Below are 15,639 nucleotides of genomic sequence, written 5' to 3' on the forward strand. Positions count from 1 at the left end.
ACCTGCCTCCTCCAGAGAGGCCGGTGGAGGAGGCCACCAGGCACGCACTTCCGGCCTGACTCCAGGTTGTGGGGGAATCCATAAACAATCGAAACCATCTTCAGTGATGTCCTAGAGCCTACTTAAAAGCAGGATGCCCAGACATTTTTGCCAGTGGCCAGCCAACCAACTTACCCCAAAATGTGTAAGCAAGAGTCACTGTTTCCAGGCGGGCTGCGATTTTTTTTTGTTCTCCTAAATCCTGATATTGCCTCTGTTCTTGGGCTCACACTACCAACCGACTCCTTCTGTGTGAGCGACAGCGTGATATCAAAGAACAAACTCTGCAAGGTGGCCACGTGTCTCCCTGGAGCTGTCCTTCGACAGTGTGCTGCCCACAAATCCACACGCAGCACCCATTGACTGACACACACATGCGCACACACGCACGGAGCAGAGAATCCATCAAACGCATCAGCACCCCCGTAAAAATAAAGCACAACGCGTGTGACTGCCCCCAGGCTTTCTGAACAGGCCCAGATTCACACCAATTTGCGGCCATTTGATCAAAACATGTCCCCACTGCCCCCATTTCTAAAAGCCACTTCAGTAGCCTCTGGACGGTGGCTGCCTTCTCTTTCAATCAAAAAAAGAAGGGAAAAGAAAAGAAACAGATCTCTTCCAATGTCTTTATTATTATAATTATCATAATCTTCAGTTTTCAAAAAATATAAATAGGTGCTCGGAACCCTGGTGCCCGCACGGTCCCGGGGGGTGGGGTGGGGGGGAGGGGAGAGGGTGAGGGGGCGCTCCCGCTGGGAAGGAAGTGCCCCCACCCAGCCCTGCCGAGAGCCACACCTGCTAGGGTGGCAGACAGCCCCGGGGGAGAGGACGCTGGAAGAGGGACCCTTGGAGGGAAGCAGATCCCCACGCATCAGAAGACCCCTGGATGGCTCGCTCCTGCCCACTCACCCTCGGCCGGAACCCACCCGCTCTCCCCCCACCCCCGGCTTCTCCCCGACAGGGATGGTGTGGCTTCTCCTGCTCCGGCCCGGCCCCTTCTCATCGGATACATTCAGCTGCGGCTCCCGAGTTCTTCATGCCCTGGGGCTTCTGCCCTTCCAGCTCCTTCTGCCCCTTCCTCCCTCCTCCCTAGCTCTCCCTGGAGAAGAAAGAACCAACGATTCCACTGCTCTTGGATAAAGTCAGGAAACAAAAAATAATCTTCTTTATTTAACTTAACCCCTCCCCTTCTCCCCCTGTCCCTGCACTGGTCCTTGGAAAGGCACATCGGGAGATTGAAGAAAAGTCTCTAAACTCAGTCCACGGGTTACGATACATTTGCTGTGCTTCGGCATTTGAGGGAGAAAATCAGACGAAGTGTCGGTGATCTGGGGGTGGGGGGGTGGGTGCATACACAAGGTGGGATTTATGTTTTTCCTTCTTTAATGGAATTCCTTAGAGGACAGAAAGCGACAAGAAGAGGACACCATCCGTGTGGGATGTCAGCCTGGCAAGGCTCCTGGGCTCAGCATCCTGGGCGCGTCTGGGAAGCCCCTTTCAGTGGGCCGTGCTGGGGCGGCTCCTCCGTGGGGCCCGGGAGCTCCGCTTCTGTAGTCTGCGCTTGTAGCTGGCGGCTGAGGTGAAGGGGAGATGGAAAAATCCTAGTGAGCCCTCGGGAAGAAAGCAGGGCTGAGCCCTCCTCATCGTGCCCCTCCTCTGCCTGCTCCCCTCTCTGCAGAAACCAGGGGCTCCAGAGGGCAGCCTGGGGGGTTTACCCGCTTCCCAGTTTTAATTTTTCTTGGCAACAACTTGGGCTAAGGGGCTGGTGTTGCAAAGGACAGCGGGCCCCCTGCTTTCTCAGTAAGCCTCCCCTGGGGGCTGAGGGCAGTGCCCCGTGACAAGCAGCCCCCTGGCCTCGCTGCCCTCATGGCTGGTGCAGACGGCTGGCGTCCAGGATCCCCAGGAGAGGGCCAGCCACCGCCGGGCCCTGGACGCAGGGAGGAGGAGGTGCTGGCGGGATGGGACGCTGTGCTCAGCGAGGGGTGGGTGGGGTGGTGCTCACGGTCTGTGCAGGTGATCCGGGGCTCCTCCCACTGTCCGCTGGGCTGGCAGCGGATGGTGGGCACGTGGCGCTGGACAAAGCCCTCGGTGCACTGGTACCGCACCAGGGAGTTGATCTCGTACCGCGCCTTCTTCCGCCCAAAGGTCCTGGCGTGCTCCACCACAGGGGGGTCTCCGCAGGCCACTGAGGGACAGACAGTCTTCAGAAAGGGCTCCTGTGATGCGCCAGGCCGGTGAGGAGCCGGTGTGGCTCCTCTGGCTGCCATGAGACAGCCCAGAGCCCAGGGAAGGGACATCGAGCCCGGACACCCAGCCGTGAGCCCTGGCTGCTGGCAAAGCAGCATTTTCATGCCAGGCTAAGAATCTGGAAACCACTGTTTGTGGCCCTGGGTTCCTCGATGACTCAGAGCAGAAGGAAGGGAATCAAAGGAAGGGCTTAAGGGGACGAGGAGAAGACAACCAGAGGGAGAAAGGTGGGGAAAGAGGGAGAGAGCCCGGCAGACCTGCCTTCTTTATGAAAACATCAGTGCAGGGAGAGCGAGACCTAACAGCGTGGGGCGAGGCCAGGGGCAGGACCAGGTGGGCGTGTGCCACCAGCACCTCCACGTCACAGACTTAACACCAGGATCAAGGCCTGACAACTCTGGCTGTGAGTGACGGGCTTGGGGACCCAAAGAGAGGGAGGCTCCCAACGCATGTGCCATCGCGGGTGACCTCCTGTGCCGATCTCCACGGGACTGTGAGCATGTGTGGAGCAGGGGTCTGTGCTCCAGCCTGTGGCCTTCACCCTCTGCCTGTCCCTGTCCACGGTCCCCAGGAGTGGACTTGCACCTGCCATCGGCCCTGGGATGCTGGCGTGAGGAGAGGGCCCCACGTCAGCTCCAATCTGCTTGTCGTGCAGGTGAAGTGACATCAGCGGCCAAGAGACAAGGGACTGGCCCAGGTCACAAAGTGGGAGCCGAAGTCTTGATTCTGTTCACGTGGGCCCTCCCAGGCCGCCACTCACCCGTGCCCTTTTTACACGTGAAGGGCAGCTGGTAATTGCAGGGCACGTCGTTCCACTCGCCCTTCTCGTGCCAGATCATCACCACGCAGTCCTCGCCGGCCGTGAAGAAGTTGTCGGGCTGGTTGGGGCGCCAGTTCTCAAATTGCTGTGAGTGGGCGTGGGGGAGAGGTGAGCAGAGGGCAGGGGTGGCACAGCCTGGCCTGACCCCCGCCTTCTCCCCCATCCATCAAGCCCTTCCGCGGGCTCCTTTCCCTTCTGGCAGTGGCGCAAAGACTGCTGGGAGCCTGGGCAGGGCTGTCCCATGGGCTCCCCAAAGAACTGGCCTCACCGCCCGGCTGTGTCCTTTCTCAGAAACTCAGGACCCCAGGCTTCACCGCCCCTGTTAAGGAGCGGCCACCACGCTCCTCTTCCATATGGGCCACAGGGGCTGCTCGCACAGGCTGCCTTGCTGGGGTGGGACTGGGTGGCATGCTCCAAGTCCAGACTGTGCCTTCCCCGCTTCTCCCTCCAGCCTGGCCCCGGGACAAGCAGAGTCCCTTTTCCTCTAATGTAACTGCTCCCCTCCCCCACGGCCCTGTTGGCAGTCAGCTCTTCCAGGGAGCCTGCCTTTGCTGACCTGCAGCATCTACTAAGTATCCTGTTCATCGGACATCTGTGTTGCTTTCTGTCTGTCTGTCTCCTTGAGGTGACTGGAGTTGTCCGTGGGCAAGGAACCCCTTGAGAGCTTCCATGGATCCCCCATGGTGGTTGGCCTGCATTCATTCATTGCCTTCCTCACCCCGCTTCCTGCATGCAATTATTCACTCAGCTCATCCAGGCTGGGCTGGTCTCCAAAGGCAGAGATGCACGAGACATGGTCCCTGCCCTCAGAGCTCCCGGTCCAGCAGCTGCTCAGGGAGCATTTGCATGCCGTCCGAATGTGTCTCCCTCTGGGGGTCCTCATCTCCCTCCTCTGGGCTGCCAACTCTCCCCAGTGCCCCTGCAGAACTCACCAAGGAGTGTCCATCTGACCAGCGGAAGTCCCCTTCGATGGTCCTGTCATTCAGGCCGATCCACTGGTAGTCTTGGGCATTGTCTGGAGAGAAGATGTGGGTTTGGGCATGGTGCTGGACACCCTGAGGGTGTCTGAGAAAGTTGAGCTCATAGAGGCAGAGGGGATGGAGGGGCGGCAGGAGGAGGTTGGGCTCCTGGGAGCATGGCACCTGCCTCTGAGGTCCTGACAAGAGTCTCAGCACAGGCGTGTTCGACCACTTTGGACCACCTCCCCGAGCTGGCACGGACTGGTGACAGCCACAAGGCTAGTCTGGGGCTGACTCTGACAGACAGTTGGCTGTCCTGGGTGCAGCCAGAGCCGTTGGCCCCAAAGACCTCTGTCCTCGTCTCTCGGGGCCCTTAGGCTGCAGAAACACCCTTCGCTGTCCCCGACCCGTGCAGCCCGCCCGGGCCCAAGTCTGCTGACTTCTGGCAAGTGAGGCCCTTCGCCCGCATGACCACTCTCCTCCCAGGTGCCAGAGGCCCCGCCACACTCACTGTTGACAAACTCCTGCTCCTCGGGAGTGACGATGCTGCTCAGGTGTGACTGCTGCTCCCGACACCTGCTCTCGGCGTCCACCCAGGTCTCGCGGTCGGGAAAGTAGCGGTAACAGTGGCCCTGGAACTTGGTCCAGCCATTCTCACACAGCTCCTGGTCTGCAACACAGGTCAGGGGCTTGAAGGGAGGGGCCCGAGGCCGACTGGGGATGGCGGTTGGCGCCAGTCTTATGGCACGAAGTCCTGTATTCACCCTGTCTTCAATGTCATGCCCTCAAGAGGCCCAAGTTGGAGGCCAGGAGGGCCTGGCCCTGGCCCCCTGGAGCCTCTGGGCATGTTCCCGCCCTCTGGAAAATGCCAGGACCCTTTCTCTCTATGATGTTGGCTCCCCCAAAGCTTTTCTCGTGTTGCTGCCTGCTCTGCAGGGCTGGCCGAGTTCATCAGGCCAGGAAAAGAGATGGGAAGGTGGGAGGTGTTGAGGTGTAAGGCAGGTTCAGAGGCTCCGAGGGGCTCCAGAGAGAGGGAGCTGCGGGGAAGCACGTGAAGGCAGCAGCAGTGGGCGGTGCGGGGGGCGGGGAACGGAACCTTGGGTGGCGACAGGGGAACAGAAGTAAGTCAGCTTTGGGTCCAAAGAGGACTCAGAGTGCTAAGTCTGTGGATCAGAGCTGGCTCCAGCAGGGCACGTGATTCTTGCCTCTTGAAGGGCGAGGCAGCCAACCCGGGGTCCACGACCCAGGGGCCCTGACGTTTTATTGGATTTCCTGGTGGCTGATGAGAAGAGGGGAGGAGCTTCTCTCCTCGCAAACCTATATAGGTAATGGGTCCCGAGTTCAGGAGGGTTCAAGAGGAGGGCCTCTTTTGGAGCTCCTGGAACAGCCCAGAGGGACCCACAGAGGCAGGGGCCTGCTGGGGCTGGCTCCTTCAGGCTTGGGAAGCCATTCAGGGTGTGTCTTCCCAGCTCCGCCTTCAGTGACACCACATTGGTAGCCTTAAGGTGGCCCTGGTGGGATTATTATATCTCAGAAATTGGCAGATGCTATAGCTCTGGGCTCCTCCCTCCTCTCTGAGAGCCGGTGGTTAAAATCTGCCAGCCCAGCAGTGGACGGAGCAAATTCCAAGACCCTCTCTTCCTTCTTCCACTGGGGCCTCCCAGGTGAAGGGCTGCCCCTAGAGCCCTGGGGCTGAGAGTGGGGCCGTGAACCCCTCAGGCTGTATGGCAGCCTCCTGATTGGGTGCCACTGACAGGCTGGCTGTCCCAGGAAGGAAGGACCAGTACCCGAGGGGAAGGAGGCTTAGGCTGGAGGGGTGCATGCTTGGCAGGCTTGGAAGAGAGAGGCTTGGAAGAGCAGGGAGAGAGGAGGGCTGGGGGCCAGCAGCCCGAGAAGAAAGAGGCACAGAGGCAGGAGGGCTAAGAAGATGCCGCTGGCCACCTGCTGCCAATGCCTCCCCCAGGGGGCGAGACAAAGGTCTGGAAGGAAGGCGGAGAGGCCTCAGAGGCAACTCAGCACCTGGCGAGGCCGGAGACATCATCTCAGGGCTGATGGGTGGGGCCAGTTCTTGGGCCGCCTCAGTGCCTGCGGGCTGAGCTGGGCAGGTAAGGCTGGAGGGCGCAGGTGCTCCGGGAGGCACCAGGGCCATGCAGGATGGAGGCGCTGGGGGAACAGCGACCCAACGGCAGGAAGGCTGGAGGAAGCAGCGGGGCCAGAGCCACACACAGCATGAAGGAGCCGAGGGCGGTGAGGGCTCAGGACTGGAACGGGAGAAGAGATGCAGCCTGGCGCATAGCCGGGCACCCCGGCGGGGGGCCAGCTGGGCGGCTCCAGTACCATCTCTGTGCTCCATCAGAGTGTAGCCCTGCCTCCCCTCCACCAGAGCACCTCCTTCCCAGTCTGACGCCCAAGATCTGTCGTCTGTGCGGACGTTCCAGACCCTTCTCCCTTGTGGCAAATATTTTGGCATCCTGGGGAGAAAATCCTTGTAGCTCTCCACCCACCCCAGCCAAGACCCCAGGCACTGATTTCTTGGGTTCTTGGGATGAAGGTGGAGGGTGAGAGGCTGCAACGTAGGAGGCGGGCCCAGGCCTTTTTTCCAGAAGCCTTAAGTTCCTCCACCAGTCTGCAACCTTGGCAGTGCCTCCAAGGAACATGCAATCCGGAACTACCTCACTACACTGCTTAGGACCAAAGGGAGCCTTCCCAGGGGTTTCAGCGGCTTTCTGGGTTTCTGGGATGTCCAACTTGAGAGTTCATTGAAAACAGTTTTGAGCCCCTGCACCCTTCCAGTTCTGTGTGGGCCGTTACTATTAGCAACTGCAAGCCCCATCCTCCCCTTTCTGAGGTGGGATGGCCCTGAGATCCAGGAGGATGGGGGGCGATGGGGAAGCCTCAAAAGTGAGAGCTTGGGGCTCCGTCTGGCCCTGGGAGGTTCCCGGCACACAGCTCCCCTTCACAGAGCCTGGCCGAGGGGCAGAAGCAGAGGGGTTGGCAAGGCCCAAGAGGGGACACTCAGACCCTCTCCCTTGCAATGAGGCTCTATTCTCTCTGGCCAGGCTTTGACCTTGCACAGGGGAGGAAGAAAGGAAGTGTGGGCCGGAATGGCATTGACATGGCAGTTGTCATGGTGGTGACATGCAGCAGTCCCTGCTCATGCATGACCTGAGCATGCTGGTGACATGGGAGTTCTCAGGCAGACCAGCCACAGCTCTTGCCAGAGAGGAAGAGGAAGGCAGCTTGGCCAGTGTGGCACGGTGGCTCTCAAGGCCATGGAAGGGCCACAAAGGTCCCATGGACAACACAGCAGGCAGACCACGACCATGCTGGGAAGGTCCGTGGCTGTCATCCGGAGCGAGAACCAGTGACTCCCACCCATCGCTGCCTTTAAGACAAATGCATGGCGTCAGCTCTGTCCTCTTAGTCTGATGCCTGTCCCCACCTCAGTGGTGGCATCTGCAGGTCTCGAAGCCCTGGAGGAGGTTAGCGTTTTAAAGGTCTCCCAGAGCCCCACCTTCCTAAGTGCTGGCTGGCCCTGCCTGCATGGCTCCCCTGCGGTCAGATCAGCCAGTGCCCTAGAGGAGGGTTTTCGCCGGGAACAGTGAGAGAAGGAGTGGAAGGGAGTGGGGCAGACTTCTCAGTGGTGGCCCCTGAAGTGACTGTCTGGATGGGCCTGGGGGCCCCCAGGGCCTAGCACCAGTGGTTAGGAAGGAAGGGTGAGGGAGGAGGAAGAAAGCAGCTGTTAGTAACATTAGCTGAAGCCGAGACGGCCGTACCGATCTCACACAGGTCCCCTCGGTAGCTGGGAAGGCATAAGCATGTGAAAGAGTCGATGGCGTCCACGCAGGTGGCTCCATTCAGACAAGGGCTTGAGAGGCACTCATCAATGTCTGCAAGAAACCAAGGGCCACCGTTAGGACTCCTGTCGGCCACTCCAGCTTCGCAAGCCCGGTGGCTTCTTTATGGGTGGCCAGCCCTGCTGCTCTCCAGGGCCCTGGGAGGAGAGGCTGGATTTCCTAAGGACTGTTGCTGCTGCTGCTGCTGCTGCCGCCATCTTGGAGCGCTGAGCCAAAGATCCAACAAGGGTTTTCTTGGATGTGTGTGATCCTTGATTGGCAAACTTGGAGCCGTGGAGGCAGGCTTCCCAGTGGGGGAAGAGATCTGGTGATTTTGAAGGCAAAAGCCTGTGGTGAGAGTGAGCATGGAGTCCCTGTAAGATGCCTTCTCTTGTGACTATTTCAAGAGGCCTTGGGGTCTGAACTGGCTCTGAACCTGGTGGTGAGCAAGGACAAGGAGGGCAAGTTCTTGAAGCTTGGTGAGAGCTCTTTCTTTTCCTAGCTTCCTCTGTAGCTATGAAGCAAGGGAAGAGGGCAAGGCCATGCAGTACTAGAACCAAGAAGCTAGAAGTGGTCTGCAGAGTACAGGACCAGGAGAAAATGGCAGCAGGGGATATTGGCTTGAGACTCATGACATTTTTTGGGTTGCAGACACCTTCTCTGTCTTCAGCAAACAAGATTCCAGAGTATCTCATAAAGATAAAGCCAACTTCATTCTCTTAGGGAGGAGGGACAAATACTCAGCCCAACATTTCCCCATATAATCTCCTTTCAGCTTACAGCCCCAGAACGTGGACATCTCCAGCCAGTCGTGATTTCTAGAGGGCTCCATCCTGGCCAGTGGGAGACCAGTGTTTGAAGCCGGCGAGGCACTCAGGACATGGCCACCCACCAGCACCAGCCTGGGACACAGGCAGCTCCCTACCAGCCTCTTCTACCCAGGCAGGTTCTTCTCCTCTTCTGTTCTTGGGGGCCAACATGTTCTTTCTGATCCAACTTCTTCACGGGACTTGAATTGATTGGTCATTGGCCTTTGCCTCATATTTTCATCCAACAGCCAAGATGAGAACTGAATCTCCTAATCTGGCCCTTTCGCATCTTTCTGAGAAGCCAGAGACCTAGAGGCTCTCTTCTACTCTCTTCGTCTTTGTTCTCCAAAGGCTCCTGCTTGCTTTTTCTGGGTGGCTTCCCCTGGGATCATGACACAGGCACTGTGCAGCTCCTCTTCCCGGGAGGTCAATACAATTCTGCCATCAGTAGGTCCCACCGGCTCATGGGGCGTCATGATAGGTGGCTAAGCCTTGGTCTGGGCAGCTGTGTTCATACAACCTTCAGGACCTGATGCGTCTAAGCTGGTCTCCATGTGGGCGGCTTCCTAGAAGTCCCTGGACTTCGTTCTTGCCTCTCGTAAGAGCAGACTAGACCTTAAAGTCAATCTTCTGACAAGAAGGCAAGAGATCTTTCTTCAGGATTCTTTCCCTAGTGCTTAGCAGACATCTTCTAGACCAGAGTTGGGTTGGTGCCACAGGTGGCCTGAAACTCTCAAGTCCCCAGGTACTCTCTCTTCCCACCAAGTTCTTAACTTCATCTCGGGGCGTGCACACCATGGACGAGAAACCGACAGTTCCGGGGTTGGAACTGTTCCAAGCAAAACCAAAATGCATGGAGGAACTGACCGAAATCCCAGCATGCACCAGGATTCCCAGCAGCAGCAGGAGCAGCAAAAGGTCAGGCCGGTGGGCCAGGCAGAAGCAGGGGATGGCTCTCCTGCTTCAGGACAGCTGCTGTCCTCGTTTGTCCAATTAGCATCATTATGGGAGGTGGGAAGCACTGGGCAGGGAGGAATTAAGCAAATGGAGGCGCTAAAGCGGTTGTAGAGAGCAGGGGACAGGAGTGGCCTGGGGGGACCACCCGACATCCCCCCTGCAGCCTCAGGCCAGCCCACGGGGGAGAGGGCCGGGGAGGGGGGCCTGCGGGAGGCCGGCCAGGGGCCTTCCAGTTGCCCAGAGGCCTATGTCACATCGCCCACCCCTGGTGGCCTGAGGTCCAGGGGACAGTGTACTTTTCCTCCGGCGTCTGGCCAAGGCACAAAGTCTGAGAAGCTCGAGGAACCGTTCCTGGGCCCGGAAGCCGTTTTGTGCAGGGCCCTGGATTCACGGGTGGGCGCGGAGGGAAGGAAGGGCCGAGACCCCAAAAACCAGTGCCCAGGGGCCCGGGGTGACAGAGAGGCCTCCAGCCGTGGGAAGAGGCTGGCAGCCTGTGTGGGGCTTTCTCACAGCACGAGGCCGGCGGTGCCACCTCCTCCCCGGCTGGAGGAGCCACTTGGGCTCTGCGCTTGTCACCTCTTTCTGTGAAGGGCGGTTAGGATGTCACTTGTCTTCGTGAGAGGAGCTGGGCAGGGCCCTGCTGTGAGCACAGAGCGGGGAGCCCAGCCATGGAGGATGGGAAGGGCTTCAGGCCGTGGGCAGACGGCGTGAAGGAAGAGAGGAGAGAGAGGGAACCGGCACCTCTGAAGGACCTTCTCTGAGCCAGACACTGCATCTCACACCCACACGGTCCTCCCAGCAGCCCGACGGCACAGACGTCTTTGTGTCATTTCACAGGGAAGGAAACAAGTGATGTGACCTGTCCATGCTGGTAAGTGGGGGGACAGACGGCAAGAGATGGAGGAGAGAACTGGACAGTGAGGCTGGAGGCTGCGCCTCGTCCCACGTGGAGGGAGAGAGAGCCGGGTCCTGGACCTCAGCATCTCGTAAGCATTTCTGCTGCACCAGCACAGGGCTCAGCTGTCATCGCCGAGCAGGGACTTTGGGGCATGTCAGGACCTCAGAGTCCTCTTCCCACTGCTGTAATCAGAAGGGGTGGTTCGTTCCTGAGCCAGGCACCCTAGCAATAGCACGAACTTAGTGGGGAAAAGAACTGAGAGCCCCTGGTAAAGGCAAGGGGAATGAAACCACTTGCAAATAAGCACTTTGGCATCTGAATTGGACACCTCAGCCCTCCACCCTGAAAAGGTCTTGTCCAGCTTTTGCCAGGACCTCCAAATGAGAGAGTTTATTTGACTTATAGAAAAAGTTGACTGAAGAGTGGCAGCAGGTGCTTTTACTCAAGCAATACCCAACTAAAGGGACTGCCACTCATAAAGATTATGACATGAATGGTACCCCTCCAGTTGTTCAGTGCACAACCCGTGCAGCTGTATGTGGCGACCCTGGACAAACTTTCCTGGATAAGGATGGGGGAAAATCCCCTCAAGAAGCACAGAGACAAGTTTCTTACCTCAATGGATGTTCTGTACTCTGTAAAGAACTGGGATCAATCAGGATGGGACAGACTTGAGCAAATACAGATTTACTCTATCACAATTGATAGACGGATTATAAGAGCACATTTATCAGTTCCAATTTGCCTTTAAAGTAAAAATCATTCAGTTAAAAAGTGTACTATAGTTATTTATACTATCAAGTCTTTTGTATTTTTAAAGTTTGATCTTGAATGTAACTTGAATGCCCTGCTTCTTAAATTCGATTAGTTAAAATCTGCCCATGGACTTGTTGGTTAAGTCAAGTCAAGAAGACAAGAAGGTGTGACTTGTATTTTGACTTATAAGCCTCTATTTTCACTTGCTTTGAAAGATTCCCCTACCCACCCGCCCCTCCCCCCCAGGGATAAGGTTTAACTGAAATTCAAACATGTCCCCAGTAGGGGAAGGGACAATGTCAGATCATAGATCAGAGCCCCGGACCTATGAAGTGACAAATAGCAGTAAAACAGAAATGAGGCTGCTTAAAGTTTAAGTTCACGCTCTTCTACCCAAGGGGTCTAGAGAAAGCCACGCAGCACCGCGAGGGCTGGAAAACTGCACGTGAGATCTGATTAGAACAGCATTTCTCAACCTTGGCTGCCGATCAGAACCACGGTGGTAATTCAAGAAACTTTTTTTATTTAAAGATTTGAAAAAAAAACACGCATGCCGGAGTCCACCTCCAGACCCACTGAATTGGGGCCTCTGGGGTGGGGCCCAGGCGTGGGGCTTTTTAGAAGCATCCAAGGTGATTCTAAGGAGCAGCCAGGATGGAAACCTCGGAGTCAGAAATCTCACCCCCAGAGGAAATATAAGCAGTGGAAGTGGGAAAGAAGCTGTGGCTTTTGAAGCCAATCCGAATAGAACATCCCTGCTTTTAGCTGCTGAAGATCTGAGAATTCATTAAACAGATGTTTGTTTGGATGCCAAGAGGACAGATGCACAGTTTATCAAGAACTCGTTTATGGAGGGCTGCCTAAACAAGATGACAGGAAGTGTCAAGTGTTTTCTTTTAGGACAAAATACAGCCTCCGACCTCCTTTACCAGGTGCGGGTCTTCCCTGAGTATTCAGTCTTGCCACAGCAATAATGCCAGCGCTTGCTACCTATGGCCCCGGAGCACGCTCGTCCATGGTCTTTCAACAACCTGGGGTTCCTGGTTCTAGTCAGAGACGACGGGCGGGGCACCTGTGGGGACCAGACACCGTCTGTGGTCCTTTGGGAGCTGCGCTGAGCTCAGTGGAGCAGGAGTGACCTGGGATCCCAGGGGCGGAGTCACGGGCAATGAGACCCCAGGCGGGTGACCCTCACCACTTGCTCCTTAGAGATGATAAAGTTTTGGCTAACCAGAGGAGCAAGAGGTGGGAGAGCGGAACCAACATTCCTTAAGGCCTCCCCCTGCCAGATGCTGCCCACTGATGACCTTGATCCTCACAGCAAGGTCGCTCAGCTCTGGCTGCACACTGGAGTCACCAGGAGTTTGAAAAGCCCCAGTGCAAGGGTCTCAGGACCATTTCCATCAGAATCGGGGCAGGGGACCCAGGCACCAGAGTTTTCAAAGCCGAGAACGATCGGCTTTGAGCCTGTTTACAAACAAGGTAGTGAGGGCCTGGTCGGGAGTGCCCAAGGGGCCCCACCCCAATTCTACAGCCTGTCTCCACGCTGGTCCCCTGAAGTCCAGCCTCTAGCTCTTCGCGACCAGCAACCGGTTATTATGTTCAAGAGGGACTTTCTTATTTAGCCGGGTGTGTGAAACAAGTGCATTAAGACCTCAATTCTTGGTTCGACTCACTCAGCGGAGTTAGAAAAATTACTTAGCCTCTCTGTGCTGCAGGTTCAGATGGGGATGATTGTCAAGCTACTCCCAGAGCTGTGTGGGAAGAAATCGTGGGAAAGAACGTCCTTCGGAAACATACACGGTTAGAGAAAGGCTGTCCTTACAGCAGATTAGTTAAGGTCCACTGTCACCTACTTCTAATTTCAGGAGAGCTGGGACACAAGGCTTGCTGTGGCTTCTGATAGTGTCACATTTTCGCTTCAAGCCTCAGGCTGGGGAAGGCGTTGTAAGAATGGAGGGGGGCATCAGAGAGACTGAGAGAGGGCAAGGGGGTCTGGTCCCGGCGGCTGCCCAGGTCCCACAAGCCCTGGTGGACACTGTGTCTGCTCCTCACTGAGCCGGGCTGAGCTGGCCGACTGAGCCGACCTGCTCTCCACCCACGCACGCAGACGGGGAGGAGGTGTCTGCAGACCGGGCACGGCGTCCTCCAGGGGCGCTGCTCACTGGACGGACAGCGAGGCCCACTGCTGACCGAGGACCCTGAGCCCCACTTGCTGGAAAGCACACACAGAGTCTCCCCAGGTTTTCTTCAGGGGCAGCCTTTCCCAGGACAGAGGCAGCTCTCCGCCCTCCTGTCAGGGTGGGGGATGAGAGAGGGGTGCGGGCCACTGTGGCCCAGTGGAAATACTGTCCCCTTGGCAGTAAGGCCAGGACCTTCCTAGGAGAGCCCACACTCTCTGGCCACGGACCCACAGAGTGATTTCAGTCATGGCCCCCACTCGGGGGCAGAGGCTGACCCCACTGCGGGGAGAGCGATAGAGCCGCACCCTAGTGCCCGTGCATACGGACATCCACGTGTCCTGCACAAGTGCTAAGTGTGCGGCCTATGTATATCACAGCAGCATATAACACACCAGCAGGGGCTCATTTGCACGTATATTCACACGTGGAAACACACAATCCTTCTCTGTGGACCGTGTCAAGGCTACTGGAGGACACGATGGTTGGTTCCCCCAGGATTGCGGCTCTAACTCTGCCTGCGTCCTAGGAACGCAGCCCTTTTATGAAGGCCTTTTATGATTCCTGACTTTGCACAGAGCGTGGGTCAGGGCTTGGGGCAGCGGTGTAGACAGCTAACCCATGAACAGGAGCTCAGAGGTAACGGGGCATTTCCCCCTCGATGGTGGAGATGTTGACCAGACGAAGCCACAGGTCTCAAGGTGTTCAGGGAATGACAGGCAGATTCTAATCATTTCGTTTCGGCGGGGGGAGTCACCTCCAATCAGAGGATCCCCAGGCTCCTCCCCGTCCCACAGGCTGCCTGACCCACGGCAAGGGCCAAACAGGGGCCCCAGGGTGGCAGGTGCCCAGGGGCAGGGTCACAGCTGACCTGCAGTCGTGAAGCCGGGAGCTGGGGGTGACAGCACTGTCTGTGTCACTTCCTTCAGGCAAGAAGGGGACCCAAACCCCAGCCAGCCCAAGCCTGGTGGGGACTGTGGGGGCTTTCCTGGGGAGGATCACTCTGCATGACGCAGCCAGCCCCTCACAGAGCTTCCCTCCCGTCACTCTGCGGGGCGTGTGGGGCGTGTGACCAGCTACCCCCAGTTCTCCCATTTCTTTGAAGTCTCAGATTTTATCTTCCAAATTTAAGCCCATTTTGCATTCTGCTCATCAGTCATTGGCCTGACAAAAACTCACTGCTTACCAGTTTAATCACTTGACTTTTCTCTCCTAAACTGCCGCGGAGAACAGACGCTCTAGAAAGATGGGCCACGTCTGTTCTGTGGCCCCCACCCCAACATGTCACTGACTGCCCCCTCCCAGGCCTAGGTGCCTGAGCCTCAGGGAGCCTGGTCGCCTCCCCAGCCCCCCCAGAACCCCTTCTGGGGATAAAGGAACCCCCTTGCTCCCCTGCCTGCACCCCCACAGGCTGTGAGGTCTTTCCTACATCGCAGTGCTGGCCAGTGCGGCCAGGGGGACACAGGTACATGACATGTCCCTCTGTCTCCTGGCAGGTCCCAGCACCGCAGGGCTCCTGGCACAGGCCCTGGGGGGCCCCACTCCCCAGCGAGAGGCTGGATGTCACCGCCTGGGGTACAGCGCAGCCTCTGAGACCTCGAGGTGGGGCCCCCAACGCCCATGAGGCTGGCTCCAGGTGAGCATGTGAGAGGGGACTCAGTCCCTCCCGGGCACCTGGCCCGGCACCTGGGGGGCTCTCTGACGGGGGGCGGTCTCAGCCATGGGGAGGTGTGAGGGACCCCAAAGCGAGAGCAAAGGAGAAATCACCAGCCTCTGGGCTGGGAGCTGGGTGTCGAGGTGAGGCCATCACTACGGTACAGAGGGGCCACCTGTGACGGGCCAGGCGGGGTGGGGATGCTGGGTCTAAGTCAGGACACAGCTAAAATAACACTTCGTAGTTCCTGAAATTGCGCAGGTTCTAACCCTGCACAAAGTGACTATTTGGGCATAAACATCATCGGTAGATCCATTCTCTCATCTCACACTCACCCCACGGGAAAGGGGCATGAGCAGAATTTCCAGCACTATCTACACAGTCATCCTTCTCTCTGTGCCAAGTACGGAGAGCTGCATTCACATATAAACGTCCTTATGATGTAATGCCACTGTGGCAATAACCATCAATGATCTGTACG

At 57.4% G+C, this 15,639-nt stretch overlaps 1 protein-coding gene across 2 annotated transcripts in view; it reads right to left on the bottom strand.

The window, feature by feature from the left end:
* Window positions 1–1,179: 1,179 nt before the first annotated feature.
* The window catches only part of ACAN (aggrecan), a 65,221-nt gene continuing 50,761 nt past the window's right edge, over window positions 1,180–15,639 (bottom strand). Inside the window, exons 13-18 of one of the 2 annotated variants that reach the window (XM_070618081.1) lie at window positions 7,845–7,958; window positions 4,580–4,738; window positions 4,042–4,124; window positions 3,050–3,194; window positions 2,045–2,227; window positions 1,180–1,616 (exon numbers count right to left, since the gene is read on the bottom strand). In XM_070618081.1, coding sequence (XP_070474182.1) covers window positions 1,540–1,616; window positions 2,045–2,227; window positions 3,050–3,194; window positions 4,042–4,124; window positions 4,580–4,738; window positions 7,845–7,958 — 761 coding nt within the window. In that variant the 3' untranslated portion in view covers window positions 1,180–1,539. The remainder of the gene's footprint in view (window positions 1,617–2,044; window positions 2,228–3,049; window positions 3,195–4,041; window positions 4,125–4,579; window positions 4,739–7,844; window positions 7,959–15,639) is intronic. The other variant, XM_070618074.1, reaches the window with a different exon arrangement.

This window comes from Equus przewalskii, chromosome 1 (genome assembly GCF_037783145.1).
Source record: "Equus przewalskii isolate Varuska chromosome 1, EquPr2, whole genome shotgun sequence".
Taxonomy (NCBI): domain Eukaryota; kingdom Metazoa; phylum Chordata; class Mammalia; order Perissodactyla; family Equidae; genus Equus; species Equus przewalskii.